General features: G+C 48.2%; 1 protein-coding gene across 2 annotated transcripts in view; it reads left to right on the plus strand.

The window, feature by feature from the left end:
* The first annotated feature begins 2,328 nt into the window (after positions 1 to 2,328).
* The window catches only part of FBXO42 (F-box protein 42), a 49,415-nt gene continuing 28,895 nt past the window's right edge, over positions 2,329 to 22,848 (plus strand). Inside the window, exons 1-3 of one of the 2 annotated variants that reach the window (XM_050909616.1) lie at positions 2,329 to 2,387; positions 18,122 to 18,388; positions 20,857 to 20,973. In XM_050909616.1, the coding sequence (XP_050765573.1) occupies positions 18,139 to 18,388; positions 20,857 to 20,973 (367 nt within the window). In that variant the 5' untranslated portion in view covers positions 2,329 to 2,387; positions 18,122 to 18,138. Of the gene's footprint in view, positions 2,388 to 14,174; positions 14,234 to 18,121; positions 18,389 to 20,856; positions 20,974 to 22,848 lie in introns of those variants that run through there. The other variant, XM_050909615.1, reaches the window with a different exon arrangement.

Here is a 22,848-nt window from a genome sequence, read left to right on the forward strand (position 1 = left end):
CGGGGTTGGGGGGGGTACACGCGTGTGCGTGACACTTGCACACTCACACCCCACGCAGCCAGCGCGCTTCTCAACAGCACACGCCAAGCCACAGCAGCGCGTGAAAGGCGCCAGCAGCCCGTACGGTTCCACCCTCAAACAGCTTGGCGGTTTTGGGGTGTTTTCCCTTCATTTAGGGGTTACTGGCCAAAGCACCTCCACCACCGCCACCCCGATTTTAGCAAATCTCATCCATTAACCCAACCGCTCGCCGCGGCGTCCCTCCTGCAGGCACCGAGGTGTCCGTGTGTCCTTCCGTCACCCCTATTCAGATCACTTTTCGTCTAAGCTCCCAGCTACTCCTCAATCTCCTGAGGGGCCGGAGGGCCCACTGCAGCTCCAACCTTTAAAAACAGCTACGTTTCCCAAAAATAAAACTAATTTATTACGTTTGTCTTGTTCGTAGCCGGGATATTCACCGCACCAACGTATCACTTTGAGCAATACAAAGGTATCTGGGGCGAGGGCTGCATTTAATTTCGCTCGCCGCAAAATTAAACACCCCTTCCAGCAGCCTAAAAAAAAAAATAAAAAAAAAAAATCAAACGTTCGGACAAGGAGTTACAGAAACTGCTCTTAAATCCTTAAACTTTCCCCCAAATAACCTACCCGAGAGCCGCAGCTTGCCAGCAGATGGCGACCGGCTTCTTAAAATAAAATAAAAAAATAAAATAAATACTCCAGCTAAAAAAAAAAAAAAAAAATCCTGACAGAAACGCTGTGGTTTGCCCTGGCCGCCTCTGCAGCCCCCCCCTGCTCCTCGGGTCTCCCCCTCCTCTGCCAAGCCCCAAAATCCGGGCAGGGAACCACCGGGCACCCTTGCGGACGAGTTTTGGGGGGCTGTTTATCGAAAGCGGAGCCGCTAGCGGGGTTTTGCAGGGCGTACGGTGTTCCAGGGGGGGTTTATACTCTGGGATTTCAACTTTCTTGGCACCCCAGAGGGGTGGGAGACGGCGCCTTCCCCTCCCAGGGAGAGGTGCAGGGCTGACGGGAGCGGTGCGGGTGGGAGGAAAGGGTGCAGCAGCCTCGGGCTGTTCCTACCCATCCTCTGGGATTTTTCCAGAAGGAAACAGGAACCGTGTTTTCAAGCAGCCAGTGCCCAGCATTGTTGGCTCGATCCGTAGCCTATTCAGCGTCCCAGCGGCGTTATTCTTGGATGTTTCCCTCCATCCTGCCGGTTTTGCCCATGCCGTAAGAAATCCCATTCCCGGCCACAGCACCCCTGTTCGAGACCGAGCATCCCCACAAAACCGTGCGGGAGCATCACGGATCTTTTGGGATCGTGATCTTAATGGTCGTGAGTGAATTCACCCGGGTAAATGCTGGGTCACTTACATGCTTGTAGACAAATTCCACGTCTCCTTTCAGGTAATCCCAGCCTTCCACAAGGCATCCGGGGCACCCGATTCGGCAGGGCACACGTCGGGGATGCTGAGCAGCAACCTCTGCGGTAGATGCAGGTCTGCGGAAGACAGAGAGGATGGCAGTGTCTTCCTCTGCCCCTTCCCCAGAGGAATAATGTCACCCCACGACTCGGCAGCACAACCGCACGTCAAAACACAGACCCGGCGTGCCCAGACGTACGTACCCGCACGGGGAAGGGCTCCGGCAGCACCGAGGGCTCCCTCCTTTCCTCACCTCCGTGGCGAAACGGGCACCCGTTGTCCTTCAGGCGTGGCGACAGGTCCCGTCTCCTCTCCCTGCCAGGCCATCCCCGCCTCACAAGGCGGCCAGGCTTCGGGGGAGAGGGAAGGACATGGCGGGGCTGTGGCAGGCGGCGAGGGGGGCCCTGGCCCTGTGGGCAGGGAGGGTCCTCAGGCCCCAACTGTGCCTCCCCAAGGAGTGGCTAAGGAGGGGAGCCCGGGAAGGGGCGAGGCATAAGGAGAAGGGCGGCGGGCGAGGCCTGCGAGGCGGCCGGGGAGGAGAGGGAGCCGCCCTGCCACCTTCTCCTCAGAGCCGACCTCCCCAACATGGCGGCCTCGCCCGCCCGCCTCTTCCAACATGGCGGCGGGACGGCGCGCGTGCCCCCGGCGAGACCCTCCAAACATGGCGGCCTCCCCCCGCCAGAAAAAGGCCTCCGTGCGATGGGGAGGGGGAGAATTGACCTTCCCATCATGGCGCGCGCCGCCACGTGACCTTCCTCTCCCCGCCCCCCTCCGCGGTCATGTGACGCGGGGCCGGCTGGCGCTTGCGCAGTGCGCTCTCCGCCGCGGCCGGAGCGGCGGCGGCGGCGGCGGGGAGGGAAGATGGCGGCGCCGGTTCGAGCCGTCACCCGGGCGACGCGGCGGCCCCGGCGCCTGCAGCCCTGAGGGCCTGGCCCAGCCGCGGCGGGCGGGGGCCGGCGGCAGGTGAGCGGCCCCGCGGTGCGGCTCCCCGGGGTGGGGAGGGATGGGAGTGGTGGCGGGCAGCGTCCCTTCCCTGGGGAGCGGGGCGGCGGCGGCGGTGGCGGCGGCGGGCCCGGCCCGCCAGGCCCCTCAGGGCGGGTCAAGGCCTCGCCTGGAGGGGACCACCTATTTGGGGGCTTGACGGTGGGGTTGAGCCCCTCGTTTCCCCCCTTAGCTCTTTTTGGGTGGTCCCTATTGAGGGCAGAGCCCCCGGGGTGTTGTAGCCCCCCCCCCCCCCCCCAAGGGCTGCTCGTCCCTGTGAGGGGGGGAAGCCCCTTCCCTGCCCGCGGAAGGCAGCGGCAGCCCCCCGGGGAGGGGTGCAAGGTGAAAGCAGCCCTGGGGTCTTCCTCAGTGTTGGGGGTGAGCAAAACCTGCCCCCCCCAAAAAAACCCAGCTTTCCCCCCAAAAATCAGTGTTGGCACTGGGCAGCGCCAAGGCGCAGGCTGGCAGTGCGGGAGGGGGACGGATGCTGCCGGCTGCGTGGAGGCTGCAGGGTGCTGTGGCTACCCCGAAGGCTCACGTCTCATACGTGTAAAAACAAAGGTGAGGCTCAGTCTCCAGTTATTTTCCCAATAATTCTGTGCAAATCCACATCTCGACTCGCATCCACGTTTGTGCCTCGCATGCTGCTCACCGTATGTGTGTGTGTATATATATATATTTGTTTTGGTCCTGAAAGCATTGTATTAAATCAGTAGTGGTGGCAAGCTTGGTATTTATCAGCCCAACAGGGTTTGGGTGTTACTCCCCATTGTCTTTGCTGATAATCTCTTGTTGGTGACTTGAAAATGGCTTTATTTATTATTATTTTTTTGTCACAACGGGGCTGGGCTGAGCAGACACTGCAGGGGCTCGTCTCGATGCGCGGGTCTCACTCGGGAGGATTATCTCATGCTGCCTGCAAGATGCTGCCCAAACCTCTCCGGGGTGAAGCGTCTCGCTTCAAGCCTGTTTGGGTTTTCAAACCGGGCAGGGCATTTCTTAGGAGCTACAAGAGCAGGAGCAAAGCCTTGGTATCTCGCTCTTAATAACCTAAACTCTACTCAATGCTCGGAGGAAGAACAAAAGAGAAGTCGTGCAAACTGAAATGCTTGTCTGCAGTACAGTGAATCAGTTTGTTACATGGGGACTGTGTTCTGTTTATAAGATAACGCAGCTGATCACCGGGGATGTCGTTTGTATTAAAATGGCTTTAATTATCACTGGTGAGACTGGCTCATGCTGCAGGCCAGCAGCTGGAAGTCTTTCCCTTTACTAAAGGGGACATGAATTCAAATAACTTACATTTGAGATGCTGCTGACCTAAATTTGTAACCTGGGTGTAACGATGTCTTTATCCACCCTGCCCTTCAAGAGCGAAGGAGCCCAAAGCCTGAATCGATCCGCTGCCTTGCAGGTGGCCTCGTGAAGCCCCAAATCGGTGATGATGCTGCAGTGTCCTAACAAACTGCTTTATATCGCAACGCAGCGGTTGCAGCCCGGGCTTGGCCCTTCTAGAGAGCCAAATTTCTGAGCTGGATGTTAATTGAAGAGTTAAGAGACTCGCTGTTATTTCCTCATTTCCGTAGCCCTGCGTGTTCCCACCACCATCTCTCCTTCCTTTTCCTTACGCTCATGCCGGAGAAAGGCCGAATACCGGTGGCTTTCCCTTAGGTTGCGTCCCTCAGGTTTGCCTGGGGTCGGTCTTTCCCTGGTGTCAGAATTGGGAGAGAAGAGAGCAAGATCCTGGGCAGGATTCTGGGCTGTTTCCAAGGCAGGGTGATGCCTCTCTTGCAGAGGGAGAAATTACAGTTGTTACTGCATCGGGTTCAATCCTGTTCACCAGGGTTTTTGTATCTGCATGCTTCTAGCAGAAGCAGAATCGCACCCAGCGGTTGTTTTCGCATAGCGAAGATGTTTGTGCGTGTTTTTCCTGCTGTGTTACCTGGTATTTTAACTGACAGGTGACTCCGCCCAAGCAGCATTTTTTTCCACGGTGGCAAGTGAAGCACTTGGGTTTGAAAGGCACGGTACGGTTTTAATATTGCGCTGGTTTACAAACCTGCGCTGGTTTACTCTCGTGGACTTTTAAAGGCGCCATGTGTAATTTTAAATTTTGAGTTTACTACAGCCTTTAGTCTCTGGGACTCAAATTTTCTCTCTGTTTGGCTGTCGGAGAAGCCTTAGAAGAAATCTCGCCTGCAGAACAAATGTTGTTGTCCTGCCTGTGGTTGGTATAAAGATCGGGATGGTTTATTGCTGCTGTTGAACGTGCGTTACCTTTGACTTGGGGATTTCAAGCCGCTGGTGTTGCTAGCTGCTGCACCAGGCACCTTCTGGAGTGAGGTGTTTGTTCCCAAGGATAGCGAGGATGTGCTCAACGGTCCTGTCCTTAATCTCAGGAAATTTAATGTATATAATCTTCACTTTTAACAGAAGGAGTGACACCAGCTGTAGCTTTGGAGTGGGAGGATGGGGATGGTCTGTTCTCCGTGTGTTCCCAGCGCACGACTGATTTGTAAAGGTCTGTTTTCAGGGCTTCAAAGAGGCGTTGGGTTTCGGCGCAGCCTGCTTCGCCCACTGCCAATTCCAGCCACTTCCACAGGATGTGAGCGAGTGCTGCTGGAAAAGGCTTCCCACTTTCTGTGTAAACAGAGCTGTGCCTCTGAGGGAAGTTATTTTTCCCTGTGTATTTAGTCATGGCAGGCTTTGTTGTAAAACATTGATTCAGGCTTTGCCCTAACAAATTTTCTTAAGGTTGAACGTAAATAAGCTTCAAGCCTTTGGCTTTTGAAATGCAGCATCGCGTGGGGATGTCCGCGAGGGCTTATAAAAGGTGTTAGAGCCAGAGCTAGGCTCGGATTTGGTCCAAATCTAGATAAAAGCCTGTGAAAAGAGGGCTCTGGTGGCCCTGATAATGTGCTCGATGGGTGTTTCTGCAGGTAAGAGCTCCTTTCAGAGTGCGTTTTCTGACCTGAGTGGGACCGCCTGCAGTTGGTGACGTCCCCGAGAGATGCATCAAGGTATCTGGGCTGTGCTGCCATTAGCAGCTAATGCAGCTTTTTGATGTAGTTTAGAAATTCAGGTCAAAATCCCTTTTGAACTCACTTGTGTCTTAGATTAAAGGAGAGCGGGGTGACACATCCGCATTGAAAATTGTGGCTTGTGTTGAGCAAGATGCAGAAGAAGTGGAGCTTGCCTTCAGGAGCTTGCTATTTCAAGAGCTGCAAATGTTCTCCTAGAGCTTCGGTTAATTCGCATCAGACCATGTTGTGGACTGTATTCGCTTCCCCATTTCTATGGCAATTTTTAAAATATTTATCTTTGCTAGCTGAACACCTACTGAAACATCTGTGACTTAAAGTGTTCGTTTCCCCCCTACTTAATATAATTCAGGCAACAGTGATTTGCAATTCAGGCATGCTGTATCTCTTCGTATGTTTCAGACTCATTTTGAAACACTTGTCTGGCTCATTTTGTTCTGTGCTTGTGCAAATTTTGTAACAATGTGGGCTTTTGAAGACTGAAGACAAGTTGGTAGAGCTACTTGAATTTATTTGGGGCTTCTCGTCAGGTTAATATTGATGTGCTGTGGTAACGCTCCCTTCCGCTGCTGGTCTTGTCAAACCTCAGATCAGTGGTGACGGCCCCGTTGGCGCTTTGAGATGTGTTTAAGGGTACCCCAGGTCTCCACGGCAAGTCGTGTTTGGTGAAAAGATGCTTTTATTTGAGTTAGTTGTGAAGGGACGATGTTAGGAGGTGTCGTGCTGCCGGGCTGCCTCGTACCAGAGGTGTAAAAGCGAGGGGCTGTCGCTGAACGCTGCAAATCATTACCAAAAATACATGATGACCTTAGCAAAATCTATATTTTGTGATATACGTTCTGCCTAAGCAAAGCTCCCTGTGAAGCTGCAGAAATTGTCGCTCTTGCCGTTACTGACTGTACGGTCTGTCTGCAAGCGACACGTTTCAGCAGGCAAAAGATCATCTCTGGTTTGCTGAGTGATTTTGGGGTTTCTGGATAAAAAGCAGCTCATAAACGTAAAAATCTTGCTGTTAAGTGGGGCTGAGTGCGGGAAGAAACTGTCCATCCCGAAACTTTTTACATCGGGGAATCTGTGATACGTATTAATCGTTACGGCTGGCTTTTTATCACGCTGGAGAGCCTGCAATGATACGAGTGGTTTATCTGCACTTTAACAAAGGATCACGAATCCCTTAGGTGCAGTTATTCTTGCGGTGAGCTTCCAGGGGAGGGGGCTGACCGCGCGCACGGTATCAAGCCCATTAAAAAAAGCATAATTCTGCAAAAGTCAAACATTTTCAGCGAATCTGTGGTTTTTTTTCTTGTCACTGGTATCGGATGCCATCGGATCCTTTTGCCGGCATGCGAAGGTGCCTGCCCAAAACACCTTAAACGAGAAAACCAAATAGCAGCTACTTCTGTACCATTGTTGTCGCATCCATTCTGCAATTATTTAGTTCAATTCCTCCGTCGAGCAGCCACCTTTAATCTGTCCCGTTGAATGCGTGCTCTTCCTGCATTTGTTTTTAGGCCGGCTGTTTTCTTTCCCCATCACAACTGCTGCTGGGGACTCCTGCAAACCTCTTGGACCTTCACGTTTCGGAGCAGCGGCGACCCGTTCTGCAGGCAGGGACGCGCGTTGTGGCTCGGGAGGGGACACGTGGGACGCTTTAGCCCGCTCTGAACCTGACTCTTGGATGCTGTGAAATCCTGGGGTTTCATAACACGTGACAATACGTGGTTTGCCCCGCTCTCGTGCTCGGTACGATGCCAGGCTGTGCTTATCAGTTAGAAAAGGGCGCCCGTTGAGGCGGCGGGAGTGCTCTCGTTTGGGATGTTAACGAAGGGAGATCTCGAGCTACTGGGGGAAGCTGAGTTTTTGATGAAGAGGTAGGGATGAATGTGAAATTAGCACAATTTCCCTGAATTTTTATTTGCTTATTAACATAATGTGGATTTGACTTCTATTTTTTTTGTCTTCTCTTTCTTAGTATTTAATACCTAGTGTTTTTAAGCCTCACTAAACAACTAGACTTGAGATATGGCATACAGGATAGAAAGATAACCTTTGCTTTTCTCAGTGGTGATGCATCCCTAGCTTGCGGTGCTTTTGCTTCTCAGTGCATTGCCTCTTTCATTAGCTGGGGAATAAAAAAAAAAAAAAAATCCTATAAAAAGAAAAGCAAATTCTCAAAATGTGTGGAAACGGCAGCAAATCCTCATCCGGCCTGTTGGGTGGGTCAAACTAGCTCTCGTGAAATCTATTTTAAATTGAATTGCTGGGGTTGCTGGGTTGTGTTTTCCTGTAGGTGGCTCAGTTGCTTGCGACGTCTGCTTGGTGGTGTTGCCGGTGCTGTTTGCAACCCTTCACGCCGAGGTGCGTGGGTCTTCCCTGTGGCTTCAACCCTCTTTCTTTGTCCTTTAAAGCCTCGGAGGGGATGCAGAGCAGTCCTTCTTGTTTTATAATAATAGGGTTGCAATTGCCACCACCACCCTGCGGGCTGTTTTGCACACTCATATCGCCGAAGAGGAAAGTATTTATCCTTCCCTTCCCATCTGCTTTACCTCCTGAAAGATTTAAAGGAATCCCCTGTTGCTCGCTTTAAATGACATTGCTGTTTGCTGGGAGCTGGTTGGGATTTTTCCCCCCACCAAGATGCTGGTTTATGGGAGAAATGTGTTTAGCAGAAGCTTTAGAGCCGGGAGAAGAGCTCTCCCAGTGCTCACTGCCAACACCATATTGACAGTGAATAAAAGAGACGCTGTCTAGACTGCCGGTCACCAAGCTAACGATGGCTCTGCGGGATTTTGAGGGATGAGAAGACGCGCTGCCTCAAAGTCAGTCCCACCTTGAAGCCGATGTTTGCCTCTTTGCCGGGCTCTGGCGATGCCCTTCGACACATGCGTCTCGTGCTTGTGGACCCTTAGGCGCCGTTCTTCTCTCCGTCCGCATTGCACAGTGCACCGAGGGGGTACGTAGTCTTTTGCAGAGACTGACGGGTGTTTGCCCTCCCTAGTTAATATCATCTGCTAAAAAAGCCCAGTGATGAATTCAGCCACGTTCTGAATTTATATGCTCAAGCCCTCTTCATGGGTGTCGCGGCAAGCACTTAAGCTCCGTGCTTGCTTTTCATAAATCTTAGTCTTTTCCATCACCATTTTATGTTTTGATTAGCGTATCTTTGTTTCCAGCTCGCCTGTCAAAAATAAAACGGAGCTCTTGGCACTATCTGTATATTCATCTTAACTTGGGAGAGGCAGTGGCCTCATTTCTTCAGCGCAGGTCAGGGAGCCAGAAACCTCCGGTATTGTAATCCCAGCGCTGTCGAGGGCTTGCTTGACCTCGGCTTCTCGGTGCTTTTGTTCCTTTACCTATAAAATGGGGTTAATTACCGCCGTGGCGCTTACCGGTGAGGCACTGGCACTGGCACACCCGCCGAGGCTGCGCTTTTGTAATGTGTGAAGGCGTTTAAGGTTGTGTTGGGCAGGTATGTGCTATGTGGCCAGAGGGTTTTCTGGCTGGGTGTATCTCTGTTGATGTAAACTCCTTTTCTTCCACCATTGAGAGAGAGAAAATATCTTCTGTATTGTTGCAATCGCTGTTTAGCAAACAGATCTGCCTTTAAATTCTCTTTGGTGTGATCCAGCCCAGCTCCTGGGCAATATTTGCTAGATGGTTAACTCCGTAGTTGGCAGCTTTCATCAAAGGCTTTGCACCGGGAATTACACAAACTAGTTTGAAGGTGGCATACAAATTTATTTGATGTGATTAGGCAAGTGGACATCGTGAAAACACGCTTTTATTGTGTTAGACACACAATACGTGTTATGGCTGAGCAGCTCATCTGCTAGGAGTTAAGATTGGGAGGAGAGCATCATTTGTAGTGCTTATACGCTGATAATGTCCGTGTCGAGATGGTATTAGATATCTTGGTACCCTGCTTGCTAACAAAGATAAAAACGTTGCATCAGCGATCTGCTGCAAAGTCAGCAGTCCATCTGAAAGCTGTGGGTATCGATTTAATTTAAACCTTGGCTACCGAGTCTACACTAATAACGTGGCTTTTTCCAGTGCATCCTTCTTTTTTTGACCTGAAAGTCAGTACCCTTGAGCTCGTCTTCACTTCAGATGAAATGTCTCAGGGCTGCTCATGCCTTATATTTCTTAGTTGATAGAGGAATGTTGTGGTTTGTGAATTTAGGCTGCAGAGTAACTTTGTTTATTGCAAAAATGAAATTCTTGCCTACCCCTCCTCCTTCACGTGCGTGTCCTAAGCCAAAGACCACGTCGCAGGAGGGAACCAGAGGCTTGAATGTGAGTGCTTGTGTGACAAGTTGCCCCGCTGGTAAACCCTGACCTTGACCTAGCATTTGCTTAACTTAATTTTCCTGAGCGCTAAAACTTCATTCTTCGTTCCCGCAGCGAAACATTTAAGCCTGAATTTTGCAGCAGTGTTGGAAACCTAAATCTTGAGTGGTTAAAGCAACAAGAGATTGCCTGATTTACATGGACAACATTGCAGCGTGGGTATTAATGCTGATTATTTAAGTCTTGTGAAGTGCTGGCAGTTTCTGAAGGAAGTCGTGTGGGGCAGTGCGTGTCTGTCTCTCGAAGGGCTTTTGCCGGGGTTGGTTTTTTGGAAACAAGGCTTATGCAGTTTGCTTTCCCCTCACGCTCATCCCTGATCCTGTTGCCCCTTTCTGCCTGATTCAACGAAAGGATAAAGGTCTTAAAGAGTTCCCCCGAGTTTCACAGGATGGGAAAGGGAGATGAGAGACCCCGCCGAAGGCAAGAAAGCTCAAATTCCTGGAGACAAGAGGAGCTACCGGGGAGGAAAAAGGTCCGACCCCCCCGGTCCGATTGCTGCAGGCGGCAGAGGCTCACCCGCAAGCGATGCATCGGTAGGAAATGACATTTTGCTGCTTCCCGAGCTGCCTGTTTTGCTGGCCGAGCTGGAGGAGGTGGATGCGATCCAGGGCTTTCCCGGCCAAGGAAATCGTGCGCCGGGTCGGACTCTGACACTTGCTGCGGGTTGCTTTCCTGTGGCAGTGTTTGCTTGACACGTGGGCACCTCGGGGACTGCGGTTTCCTCCGTGTGGGCAGCAGTTCAGTGGGAATTGTGCTGGGAGCAGCTGTTTGGATTCATTGGGTTATACTGTGCAAAGGAAAGATTTTATTTTTTTAAAAATAATCCCAACCGCACTGAATAAGCATCTCATGTAGGATGCTAAACAGGATCAAAAAAACAGGAATTGGGTGACTCCTAGTTTTGTTAGCAAACCCTTCTCTAAGGTATTTCTGTGCTTTACATGTAATTATTTTGCCTGAGCAGGTTTTCTGGGCTGTTTGGACATAGAAATGGGTGTTGGGCTGTATGGAAATGTAAATACAGAAACGATGTTTCAGAGTTGTGTTTTCAGACTTATTTTTCATACAGTCAAAACTAGACTGGTTTTTAGATCAGTAGCATGTGTTTTCCTCGGGTAAATTTGCCTTCGTTTGCCTGAAACCTTTATACAGATTAACCAATTTTAGTGGCTTTGGTAGGTTTAAGAGATGTCTGTAGAAAGTAGAGAGTGCTGTGTCATTTTTACAGGCTGCCCTCAAAATAATTCATTTAACTGCCGCTTTCCAAGTGCTGCCCGTGAGCTCCAGACCTGCTGCGCTATCTTAACGAAGGAGGGAGGTGACAATTATTTGCAGGGTCTGCTGTTGTGTGTTTGCTTGGCGTTATCGAGCAGGAGTTCTTGCTGATGAACCGTCGCAGGCAGGTTTGGATAGGTACCGAAAATCGCATCGGATGTTTTTATCCAGGCAGCCGCTGTGCAAACTGTTTATCCTCGGACAGCGTAAGTTGCAACAGGAGAAGCATCTGCACGTCTTCCTGAAAAATCCTCTATTTTCAAGTCTCAAAGGCTTTTATTTGCTTGTTTAGGGATCGTTCTTCTTTTCTGGCTAACATGCAGTTTTGCCTTCATTTTGAAATGAATCATGATTATTTGTTTTGCTCGACGAAGTTCAGGCAAGAATAATTTTAATTAACGGTTTGCAGGGAGCCGGTAGAGGGAGTGTGTGAGCCCGAAATACTACTTATTTACAGCCCTACAAAATTGAGGGTGATTTTGGTAGAGGGGATGAATCCTAAGAGCAAACCTAGGTACAGACCAGCCAATTATTGCACCCGAGCAGAACAGTTTTCAAAACAGGCCAAATTTGGGTCTAAGTTACTGGAATGACCCTTTCTGCGTTTGGAGAACCCCAGCTAGGGTTGATATTCAGACTTAATAATTTTCAGCTTGGTTGGAGGGATGTAATGTCGTTGAGCGATTACTGAGATTTCGGAGTTGGAGGCGTGCACGTGGAGGCTTGAATTTTTATCGGGGAAACCCAAAGAGCATGGTGCCCCGTATATAGATGCCTGGCCCACGCAGGTCACCTTTTTAACCTAAGGGTAAATGTATTTAATGCCCAGTGTGATTAAATTGGGGGCTTGTTGGCCAACGGCATGCATGTGAGCTCAAGCGGTACCTAAATAAGTAATACAACAGCTTCTTTTGTGCTGCTGGTGCTTATCAAGCCAGGTTTCGACAGGTTTTAAACAACTGAAGCTGTTTTAACGGTAATAACGCTGTCAAAAGAAACTCGAAAGTCTTCAAATCCCATTTGTTCTGGATGCATTTGCGGGGGGGGTTGGATGTTGGAGATCTCGGCTTGTTTAGTGGCGTTCTGCACAGGTATCTGGAGACGGACTTCGTGCCTTCGCTTTTTGGTCTGGTTCTTGATTTGTTAATATTTTATTAAGCTTTTAGGCCAATTCTGAAGTTTTGTCCTGTTTATTCCATTAGCAAATTCAAATGACAGATTTTGCTGTGTACACCTGAAGTGTGGTGTCATTAAACTCTGCTGTTTCCTTTTGTTCTGACAAACCGTACGCTAATGACAAGTATCTAAAACACATGCTACCTAGCTTTGTATTCCTATAATAAATCCAGAATAAACCTCAAATTTTCTTTCTCATTTTCAGTGCTTTAATTTTGTAGGAAGATAGATTAAGCAGAATTTATTTTTAGGTTGCTGTGCTCTTTGCGCAATAAAACTTGCTGCGTAATGTTATATTACTACCTTTTTTTTTCCCCCCTGAAAGCTTAGAATAAAAATGAGTAGGATCTGGAATAGCTGAGGGTTGGCTCGTCATCATCGGGGTGGGAGGGATTTCTGGTAACTCTCAACCTTTTTATTACAATAATATCAATTAAAGTTCAGTTGTAATCATGCTGTTTCATTACAGTATGGTGCAGGTTATATGGCACTGTAAAATGAAGTCATGTAATTTTGAATTTGTCTCCGGACTCTCTATAAAAATACTGGTTTAACAGGCAAAACATGCGGCAGGGAGGTAGTACTGAAGGATATATATTGGAATTTTCAAACTTGCAGATGGAATTTAGGAAACCTTTTCATGGGTGAAGCTAGGTCTTTATATGAAACAATTTCCTGTTGAAAGGCAGCTAAAGGGAGAAAAAAAAAGGAAAAGCTGTGCTTCAAAGAACTTGTAATTGCCTGTTTTGCAGGGTTAAGAAGAAAAGTGTGGTGCGGGTATCCCCAAGGTCTCGCTCATTCGTCTGGGCACGATGCTTGTGCAGCAGCACAGACAGGATATTGCTCGTCGTTCGGTTTCCCAGAGGCTTTGTTTTCTCTTTTTTTGACTAAAATCTGCTTTTTTTCCATTGTTGAACTTGTCTAGCGGTTGATTTTTCAAATGCATCAGCTCTAAACTGGTGCAAGTTTTGGAGGACTGGAAATGTCGTCTTATTTAACGGTGTTTATCCCTACCCCGAATCCCATGGCTTCTGCAGACCTTTCGCTGCCTGTCCTGTTGCTTTCATAAAATCGTGTGCTCCTACCTAGGAGATAGTGCTTTATTTTTCCTCTTACATCACTAGAAAAGGGCTCGGGGCTTCTGTAGGGCAACTGTAGTAGCAAAAGCCAAACTGGAGGGGGAGAACCTGCCATCAAAGTCCTTGATGGCACGGCTGCACGAGACAAACAATAAAATATCATGCAAGAATAATCCTTCCCAATACAAATAGGAATTTTTTTCAAGGAAGGCAGCCTAAGACTTGTTATTAAATGTGTCTGTCTGATGGAATAGGCTTTTTTTTAAACTGGGTAAGAGAATAAGCCTAAAAGGTCTAAATGTCTCCATAAATGCTACCCTACCGTGCTGATGGGGCTGTTGACAAGCTGAATAAGCAGTTGCAAAGTATGAGGAAGAGTCTGGAGCGGATTAGAGGCAGTTGCCATCTTCCACCCCTAAATTAACGCTGTAGCTCCTGATTGCCAAGTGCAATTAACCGTTCTGTTCTGCAGAGTCCCTTTCTCCTTCCAGCCGAAGCAGTCAGCCAGCCAAAGCTGGATCCTTTCACACACCTTTATTTTTTTATTTTTTTTTTCCCCTGGGTGAGAACATAGCTTCTACAATTATGTCTGGAGAGAGAATTTTTTGTGGCATGTGAAAATGAGCATTCCCTTATGCATAATGTGCTCTGACTCAGTACTATTGCATGGCCTCTTATTTTCATTCAAGAACTTTCCCTTGGAGGCTTTTTTTTTCCCCCTAAAATCTGTTGACTTAAAAAAAAAAAAAAAAAAAAAAAAAAAAGCCAGGTCAAAAACCCTGCGGGTTCAAGCACTTCTTAAAACAACTGAGAGTTGCGGAGAAGAGGAGGTAGCTTGGGATGGGAACCACTGATGCCACCCACGCCTGTGAATTGGGGTCCATGGGACCGGGAGAGATGCCTGCAGGTAGGAAAACCGTCTTGGGTTGAGATGGGTTTTGCAGGAGCAGGCTGCTGGCTGCCTCGTGTCACTACCGGGCTTTGAGGAGTGCTTAAACCTGGTGGTTTTTTTGCCTGCATTTAGTATTTTTCATCTGTTTGTTCCACTGCAGTGGGTAATTACTTTAGCAGAATAAATAGCAGGTTCTTAAATAATTTCAGGAGGGGAGAGAGGGAAAGTTGAAGTGCTCTGAAAGGAGGAAAAGAGTTATAAAATGTTTTGCCAACTGGCAGAGACGCAGCTTTTAGGCAGGGCCAGGCAAATTTGATCAGCACTGGCAGAGCTCTCTTTCGATTGCCCTTCTAGCATTTCTTTACATGTTATTTTAAGCAGCTGTGATTCCTCCTTGGTAGGGCTTTAGGCTAATTTCTGAGCACCGTAAAACGTTTCTGCTGCTGGAATATAAAGGCACTTCTCCGGGACCAAGAGGACTGTAGGGTGCAAGATATAATATGATGCTTCAAGGGACTCGTGTTGGCCTTCACAGCGATCGATCCAAGCAGAACGGGGCTCCTGGATCCGTCCCGGCGAGTTAATTGAATTGCATGTACTTTTGGATGAGATATGACTGCTTAAATCCCTTTGCTGCGGCTTTTTGAGTGCTTGGAGATTAATTTTAGCCCGTGTACAAACTGAAGCCCAGCTCGGTGCAAGCAGAGAGCACCTGGGGAGCCAGGATGAGTGAGAAAGCACCTACTGCATCCCCCCTAAATGCAAACAGGACAGAAACACTCTGTTCTGCTCTTCAAATAACTAGTAAAAACACTGGCATGGGATTTTTCTCCTGTGGATCTGCTGAATAATTGGTAATAGGAGCTGGCTGGGATGCTTTAGCTCTCTCTTACCAACTTGCCTGGGTTTCTTTTTCCTTTTTCGATGTTGGAGCAGGGTTATAGGACAAGGCTTTTGCTGCTTTCCAATCTGGGGGTGGTTATTCCCAGCCCGCTGTTCCCGTGCCGTAAGAGCAAAATCTGCATCTGTGGCAGGTCAGCCTGAAGGGTTATTTTGACGGCGACTTGCCTTTTGGGAGTTGAGTTTATTGCTGGTCTTGTTTTCCTTAAGAAAAATAACACAGCGTGGGTGTGAAAACTTGGAGGATGGTTCTTCCTTAAGCTGAAACATTTAGAAAATGAGGATCTAGCAAAGTAGATGCATTTGAATATTTATAACATTATCAAGTGGTCTGGTAAGACTAGACAAAACTTGGTGCAGCTTCTCCATCCCCAGATCTGCGCAAGCATGTGCTATTGGAGGCATCGAGGGGTTTCCCTGCTCCTCCTGCCTTTCTAAAATGGGCCTTTAAGATGCTTTTCTCACCCCCAAGCTTTGCGCCTCTGATTAACTTCCTGTGTTGTGTTGTTCCCAAGCCTGCTCCAGAGGATCGGAATTGGGATTTAATAACTGGAAAAAAAACCCTTGCTAGCCGGGCGTTCATTCCTGCACTTCTCAGCTGACTTCCTCCAGCAGGTTTTGGACATTATTTAGAGGGTAAATAAAAGCTGTTGGGAAACACACATAATCTTTGCTTCTAAACCTTAATAACACAACAGATGTCTTGTGTGAACCTGTCGAGCTGAGGCTTATGTTCGGTGTTGTCACCCGCAGGTGTCCCATTGTACCCGATCTGGATGCAAATGCACTTCTGTTTGGTTTTATAGCACGTTTTTAGGGTGTGAAACGCCTTCTGCTCCGCCTGGGTAGATGTGCTGCTCTGTGTTTTCCCAAGCTGTGAGATTAGGGACCGACCCTCCTTCCTCCAACCTCCCCAGCTGGGGCGAAACCGCATCCCAAGGTCGGAGTACCGGGAGCCTTTGGCCTCTTGCCATGCCGTGTCAAGATGGAAATCAGGCGATGCGCTTCACGACAATAGATGCTTGTGCTTGGAAAAGACCCAATCCTCTGGTTTTTAATTTTTTTTTTATTTTTTTTTTAGTGCAGCTTCACTTTTTTTTTCAGTTTTCCATTTCTTAATCTTTGGGAATTTGTGTATTATCTGCTGCGTAATGCAGTTTGGCAGCAGCAGCGCTTCTGTCAAAGCGTTTGGGTTTCAGCCTTTCTCTGTCATAACATTGACTCCAAGAAGGATTTCTGACATGGGAAAATGTGCCGAGCATCTGTTAGGATGATGACTATGAGTTCAGTTTTGACGTGGTTTCTACCGAAGATTGACAGCCCTTAGGATTTTCTGCTTCATGGGGGAACCTGACAAAAGTGGAGAGTAATGCTGTTGAACGTAATTTTTCTGAGCATGAATTAGTTGTCATGGCAAGCTTTTCTGCTCCGCTTCTCCTCCATCTGCTATTCCCATGGCTCTTCGGCTCGGTGTATGCCGGGATGGGAAAACCCTGGGTTTAGCTGGGGAAGACGGTAGAGTTTGCATTGCTGGAAGCTTATAACAGCTTAGTTTATTCCTCATAGCTAGGTAACTTGAATTCCTTCCAGACGTATTTTCTGCAATCCTAAGAGTTTGGTAAAAATAAGTTACCATATACTTGTATTTAAGTATGTTGGGCAAAAAGCCATGTCTTGTCTTCCCTATTGAGGAGCAGATTTGCTCCCTGGGCTCGCTGCAGGTGGGATTTGTCCCATGGGCTGTGTTGATCTGCATCCCATCATCCCGGTCGATCTGGGACCTGAGGATGGCTGGGCAGCCTCTGCCTTGTGGAGTCGGGAGAAACTCATGCTGAGTGACGTAAGAGCTGAGAGCTTGCCCTGTTTTGGGTCCTTTGTTACAACCCGCTGTGCTAGGAAAGGATAAACAGGGAATTTGTGATTGCAGTTTTTGGAAAAGAAAATCCCTGTGTCATCCTCATGAGTTATATTGGTTTGAGCTATCGGTGCAGGTGTAATCACGGAGCGGTTGCATCCCTTGGTCTTCACCCAGCAGCGTTGGAAGGGAAAACTGTCACCGCTCTCCCCAAAACAGGTCAGCTGCTTCCTAGGAAATAGGGTCCAGGGATTTGTTTCGCAGCGATGGGCATGGCTTTAACTGCAGACCATGCCAACTAGCCGAATTGGATGTGGCTGCTCGTTAAGATGGATTTATTTCATGATGTATTTCTGTCATCGGTGCGTTACCTTATGCTTAAGATGTTCTGAATAGCTGGAGATACAATATTCAATATTCCAGCCTTTCATCAGCAGTAAATCCTGTGGGGGTTTTTCTTTCCTCACCTACTGCCAGTAAGAACTGTGTGCAAGTGTTTAACAGAAAGAAAAAAGGCAAAAAGGAGGGTGTTAAGGGAGAATGGGACAGGGATTTTTCCCTGCTGTGTGCTGCTGAGAAGTTGCTTGGGATAAAGCAGGCTTACTGGCAAAACTGGTTTCGTGGGGGAGGAGGGGCTGCGAAGCTGTCGCTTCCATCCTGTCTCGCCTTGGGTTGCTCTGAATTCGGTGGGGATCCCTTTCCCCATCGCTGCCTGGCCCCGCGGTGTAAACCAACCGGGGCCACCAATGCGGCAGCGTGATGCCTTCTCATGCGCGGCGAGGGAGCAGGGGTTTGAGAGGCTGCCATTCCTCCAGTGGGTTTCTTTTTTTGGGGTGGTTGTTGGTTGTTTTGTTTTTTTTTTTTTTTCCTCTCTGTGGTACCATCTGTAGGCAACAGTAGGGCTGAGAGTGGTGAGAGATGAAGCGGCCTGGGAAAATGCTGTGCCGATGGAGAACAGCTTGTTCCCTAAACCATGTTCAGCCTGCTTCAAAGCTTTGCAAAAACCACGTCCTCGACTTGGAGTTTGCTGGGGTAGAGCTTGACACAGACCTTTGGTGTAACATACATGGCTTGCAGATGCATTTCTGCTATTAATTTTCTTTGTGACCTTACTGTTGTCTTTTTTTTTTTTCTCCTCCACCTTGAAGCTGTGAAGTGGAATGCCATGGCCAGTTCCTCGGACAGTGAAGATGATGCTTTCATGGCCGTGGATCCAGAAGACGCTGTGGTCGAAGGGACGATGGAGCAAGACGACGAGCCGCATGCTGAGCTGGAGGTCGAGGAGACCAGGCATAACAGATCAATGTTGGAGCTCCCAGAAGAGGTTTTGGAATATATCCTCTCCTTCCTTTCGCCCTATCAGGAGCACAAAACTGCTGCCCTTGTCTGCAAACAGTGGTATCGACTAATCAAAGGTACAAATAGCTGTAATGAGAGTGCATTTTTTTAAGTGTGGGAACACGGATTTGTATCCCAGCTGCTCTTTGCTTTGTTTCAGCCTCGCCTATTGTTTTCCCCTCAAACTCAGAAATTTGACTTCTGCAAAATGCCAGAAAAATAGCTACAGCTGTCGGGTCACTTGCTTTGCTCAAGGCATTGCTGATAATGGCGCGGAATTGAGCCCCTCAGCCTCTTTTGAGGTATAAAAGAGTGAAACCCCAAAACCTCCACGACAGAGCAGCTCACTTACGTTGCTTTTTAGTGCTCCCTGTGTGCTGCTGGCGTGCAGCGCTGTTGACCTTGCATTCAGGCTTCCTCTCCACCGCACAGCAGCCCCCGTTGCCGGTGTCCCATGTCTGATGTGGCTGTAATTGTGCTTCGTTTGCGTCTTGCTCAGTAATTAACGTTCCCAAAGCTTATGCTTTCAGCTGGAAACAAAACCGTGTCTGGTTCTTACAGCTCTGCTGAAGATAAGTGGTATATAAAATCTACATTAATATAGATCTACATATTCAGACTTCCTGAAAGAGTAGCCCTGAGATACAGATACTTCAGTTTGCCTCTGTGTGGCATTAATTCTGAAGCCTTATGGGGATATTTTAATGCTAGATACATGTGATACGACAAATAGGTAGGTAAAGTTTGGACAAGGATACAAGGAAAGCTATCTGCTTCGGTATTTTTTGAATACATTGGATGATTTCTGTTGTGTTTCTGTTGGAGACGCACGTTCCGATTGCAAGCTTCATTAAAAAACAAGCAGTTTCAGAGGAGACCACAGTTAAATCAGTAGGAAATGAGGCACGCTGCTGCACGAGGGTAACTTGTTTCTTCTGGAAAACGCAGAGCGGCTGTCAGGAGAGAAACGCCTTTGGCAGGCGTGTGGGGTGATGTCTAATTTGTGGACTTCTTTGCACATGTGAAAGCATTGCTCAGATTCCAGGCATTTTCTGCCTTGCCCAGAGTTTAACAGACTGGAGGTTAAAAAAAAAAAAACAACCCACAGCTACTTCAGAAGCAAGCATTGCACAAAATTACTCTTTTTTTCCATAATTTTGGGTCATCGGCAGCCCGCACCCCTGTTGAAAGGTTTTTTTTTTTCAAGTGTCCATGGCCCTCGAGTTGCTGCTTGGGCGCGCTTTCTCACGCGTGCTTGTTCCTGGAGCGGCCTTAAGAGATGCAAAGGATGCAGCTGGAATGAGCAAGCACCTGGTGATTCACCCCAAAAGAGACTGTGGGAAAGATCCCTGGACTGGAGGGGAGGGATGAGCAGCCCGAGGCACAACGTGGCCTTGGAGTGAGTTGTCCGAGTCTAAAGTCTCAGGGGATGAGTGGTGCTGGGCAGCTGTGCCATTTTTGTGGCAATTGTAGCAAAAAAAAAAAAAGGGAGTGTAATTGCTAACCTGCTCGCCACAAAGCAGAGAGGTCATTTGAGGTAAACACTTGATTTGTTTTCTTCTGGTTAATTTTCCTGTTTGTCAGGATGCATCTGCTTTGAAATCCTATAGTTCGGATTACATTTCCCACGTGACTCTCGGGGACCAGCTGCTTGAGGACCCCAGGCTTCATTTTAAAAAAAAAAAAAAACCAAAACAACTTCCTACTTTATATCCCAGAGTGTAATTTCTTGCCGGGGGTGTTCCTGGCACGGGGCTTTCAGTAAGCAAATCCTTGGGAAAAAATCTTGGCAGGTTGTGGCATCCTCAGTGCAAGGGCTGCCATAGCATAGCGGATGCCACCAAGCATCTGCTGAGCTGCTGCAGTCGTAAATCTTCACCAGACCCTTTTCTTTCCACAGGGAGCAGTCTCTGGCCCCTCTCAACACACACACACAGACACATGTACTCCATACACAGAATTAATTGCAGCTCTGGGGTTGGCCTGCTCCGCGGAGGAGCTGTTGTCAGCCGGATCCGCTCCCTCACGCAGCTGAGGAGCAATATTGTCACCTAAGGCCCACTGACTTTTATCACTGATGTCTCCTCTCATATTTATTTTAGATTCCTGTTGCAGTAGCTGCATGCACGCTCTTAAAAATTCATTATTGCACATTATTTGTCCTCAGAGGTCCGTTAAGGGAAGGGCACCTGCTCCTCTGGGGGGGTGATAAGGGGACAGCAGGCTTGCATTGCAGCAGAGGAGGCTGCAAACCAGCTCCGCGAAGGCATCACACGTGCTTACCTTTCACAAAGGCTTTGCTTTACCAAGCTAGAGCTGACAGATATCGGAAACGTAGTGAATCAGTTCAGTGAATGCTGCTGACTTTCCACATTTGCAGAACCCCTACTCTTTATTCTCTTTAATCCTCTGAATTTCCACCAGCATGTTTGTAATCTAAATACAGGGGTTCTTTATAATTGCTGTCACGCTGCTTGTGCAGCTGTGCAGACACAGTTCGTTCCTAACGTGCCCCAAATTTTGCTGACGTCTTGTTTTTCCCTAGGTGTGGCCCATCAGTGTTATCACGGCTTTATCAAAGCAGTGCAAGAAGGAAATATTCAGTGGGAGAGTCGCACTTACCCCTACCCTGGCACCCCCATCACGCAACGCTTCTCGCACAGTAAGTAGCTGCTGGGAAAAGCTCTGCTCGCCCTGATTTACGACGGGAAGCTGCAACTGAGGGGTTCGCCCTGCATCGCTCGGGATCTAGCAGTGCCGCACGTGCCTGTCGCTGCGGCAGAGTTTCAACCAGTCTGTGTAACAGGCAGCTCTGCCAACACAAGCACTTTGCACAAGAATAGGGATTCAGTAGCTGCTCGTCGTGGTTATTGGCTCGTTGCTCCTAGGAAATGTTAATGGAGCTGGGGGGGGATTTTTGCTTTCTGGTTTTGCAAATGTTACACGCCGGCTTCTTTCCGCAGCTCCCCTTTGAGTCTGAGCTTTGTTTCCCCTTCAATAGAAACCTCACTCGGTAGTGACTGGAGTCAAGCGGCTATCAAAGCCGGTGAGTTTGCATACCCGCAGCACTCAGGGATGTGCGCTGGCTGCTTTTACAGCAGATCATCTTCTACATCTGTGGGTAATATAATTTGGAGGAGGCTGAGCGTGGCTTGCTTCAAAATAAAACACAGACATTCAAATAAAGCACGTGAGAAGCAAGCGTATTTGCTGATAGAAGTAAGCGATTCAGTTGACAAGGCCACTTAACGTATGGGTGAATTTTTGCCCTGCTTCCAAGTTTTTGGAAGAGAACAGAAAAAGCGTTCCCGTTGAGGGGAAAGATACTTAAATAAAACTTGTTAGCTGTACTGCAGTAACATCGAGCTGCCTCAGCCCGCTCTGCCAAGCGACGTGGTCAAATACGACAAAAATTTAGTCCTTGTGGCTTCGTTGCTGGGTCTGAGCCCTCTGGGAGGCTGTTCTTCCGGGGAGTAAATTTCACTTTTCTAAAGGTAAATAAACATGGTGTAAGCCCTGCGATTCCAAGAGCAAGCAGGAGTAAAATTTTCATATTCCCAAGTAGTAATTTATGAAGCAACCGATGCGCAGCCTCCTGCCAAGACAAGTCCAGGAGACGCTGCGGGAAGCTCTGGTGAAGTCATTGTGCTCTTCAAAGATTTCCTTGTCCTCCTAAAGAATAGAAAAGGCACCACTGTTCATAGCTCGGTTTTAAGTGGCTGTGTTAGTAAAGTTTTTATTAATGACTTGCAGATTTGCATGTATTTTCCCCTCAATTTTTGCAGCCTTTTTGCAACTGGTGAGCTTTAAGGCTAGCTAGAAATTACCTGAAAAAGGCCCAAATATTGCACCAAAGGCCGCTGTGTGCTCTTTAATTTATTCTGCTGCCCACCGGGAGCTTCCTCTGAGCATGCCGCGGTTATACTCTATCTAAAATGAGTTGTCTTACTAAAGCCACTGCCTTCGGAGCATGTAATCTGTATTAGCCTCGCTATTTGACAGCGTCGTGGCTCTGGTCAGCCCTCGGTCACTACAGAAGCGTTATTAATGCACTTTATGCGAAGGAAGCTAATCTGCAGTAACTTGTTTGCTAACTTAAACTGATTTTTTTTAAGCAGTTCTCCAGATCTGTGGTATCTGCTTTCCCTACAACAAAGTGTTGCATGTTTGTGGGTAGATTCCAATATTAAACTGAAGCTACAAATGATTAATTGCAGAAAATTCAGACTGAATCTCAACCTATGGCCTAAAATACTAAGATGCGATGAGCGGAGGTGAAGTAAGAACAGGAGGCTTGGGGAGGGGGGGAGCGAGGGAGGACTCACAAACCCCTTTTTTAGGAGTGAGTGATTTGCCAGGTTTTGTGGGGAGACGTCATCTACCAGGCACGAGTCATTTGAAGGCAACAGGCAACAGTAGCTGGCATCAAAGAAGTGGCTAGGGCTTATCTCCCTTCTAAGATTTATTAGAAATATTGCAGAAGTGCTCGCATGGAGCCGTAAAAGGACAAGCGAGAGAATTTTAAGTAGTTAGAGGT

The sequence above is a fragment of the Gymnogyps californianus genome, chromosome 21 (assembly GCF_018139145.2).
Source record: "Gymnogyps californianus isolate 813 chromosome 21, ASM1813914v2, whole genome shotgun sequence".
NCBI classification, from domain to species: Eukaryota; Metazoa; Chordata; class Aves; order Accipitriformes; family Cathartidae; genus Gymnogyps; species Gymnogyps californianus.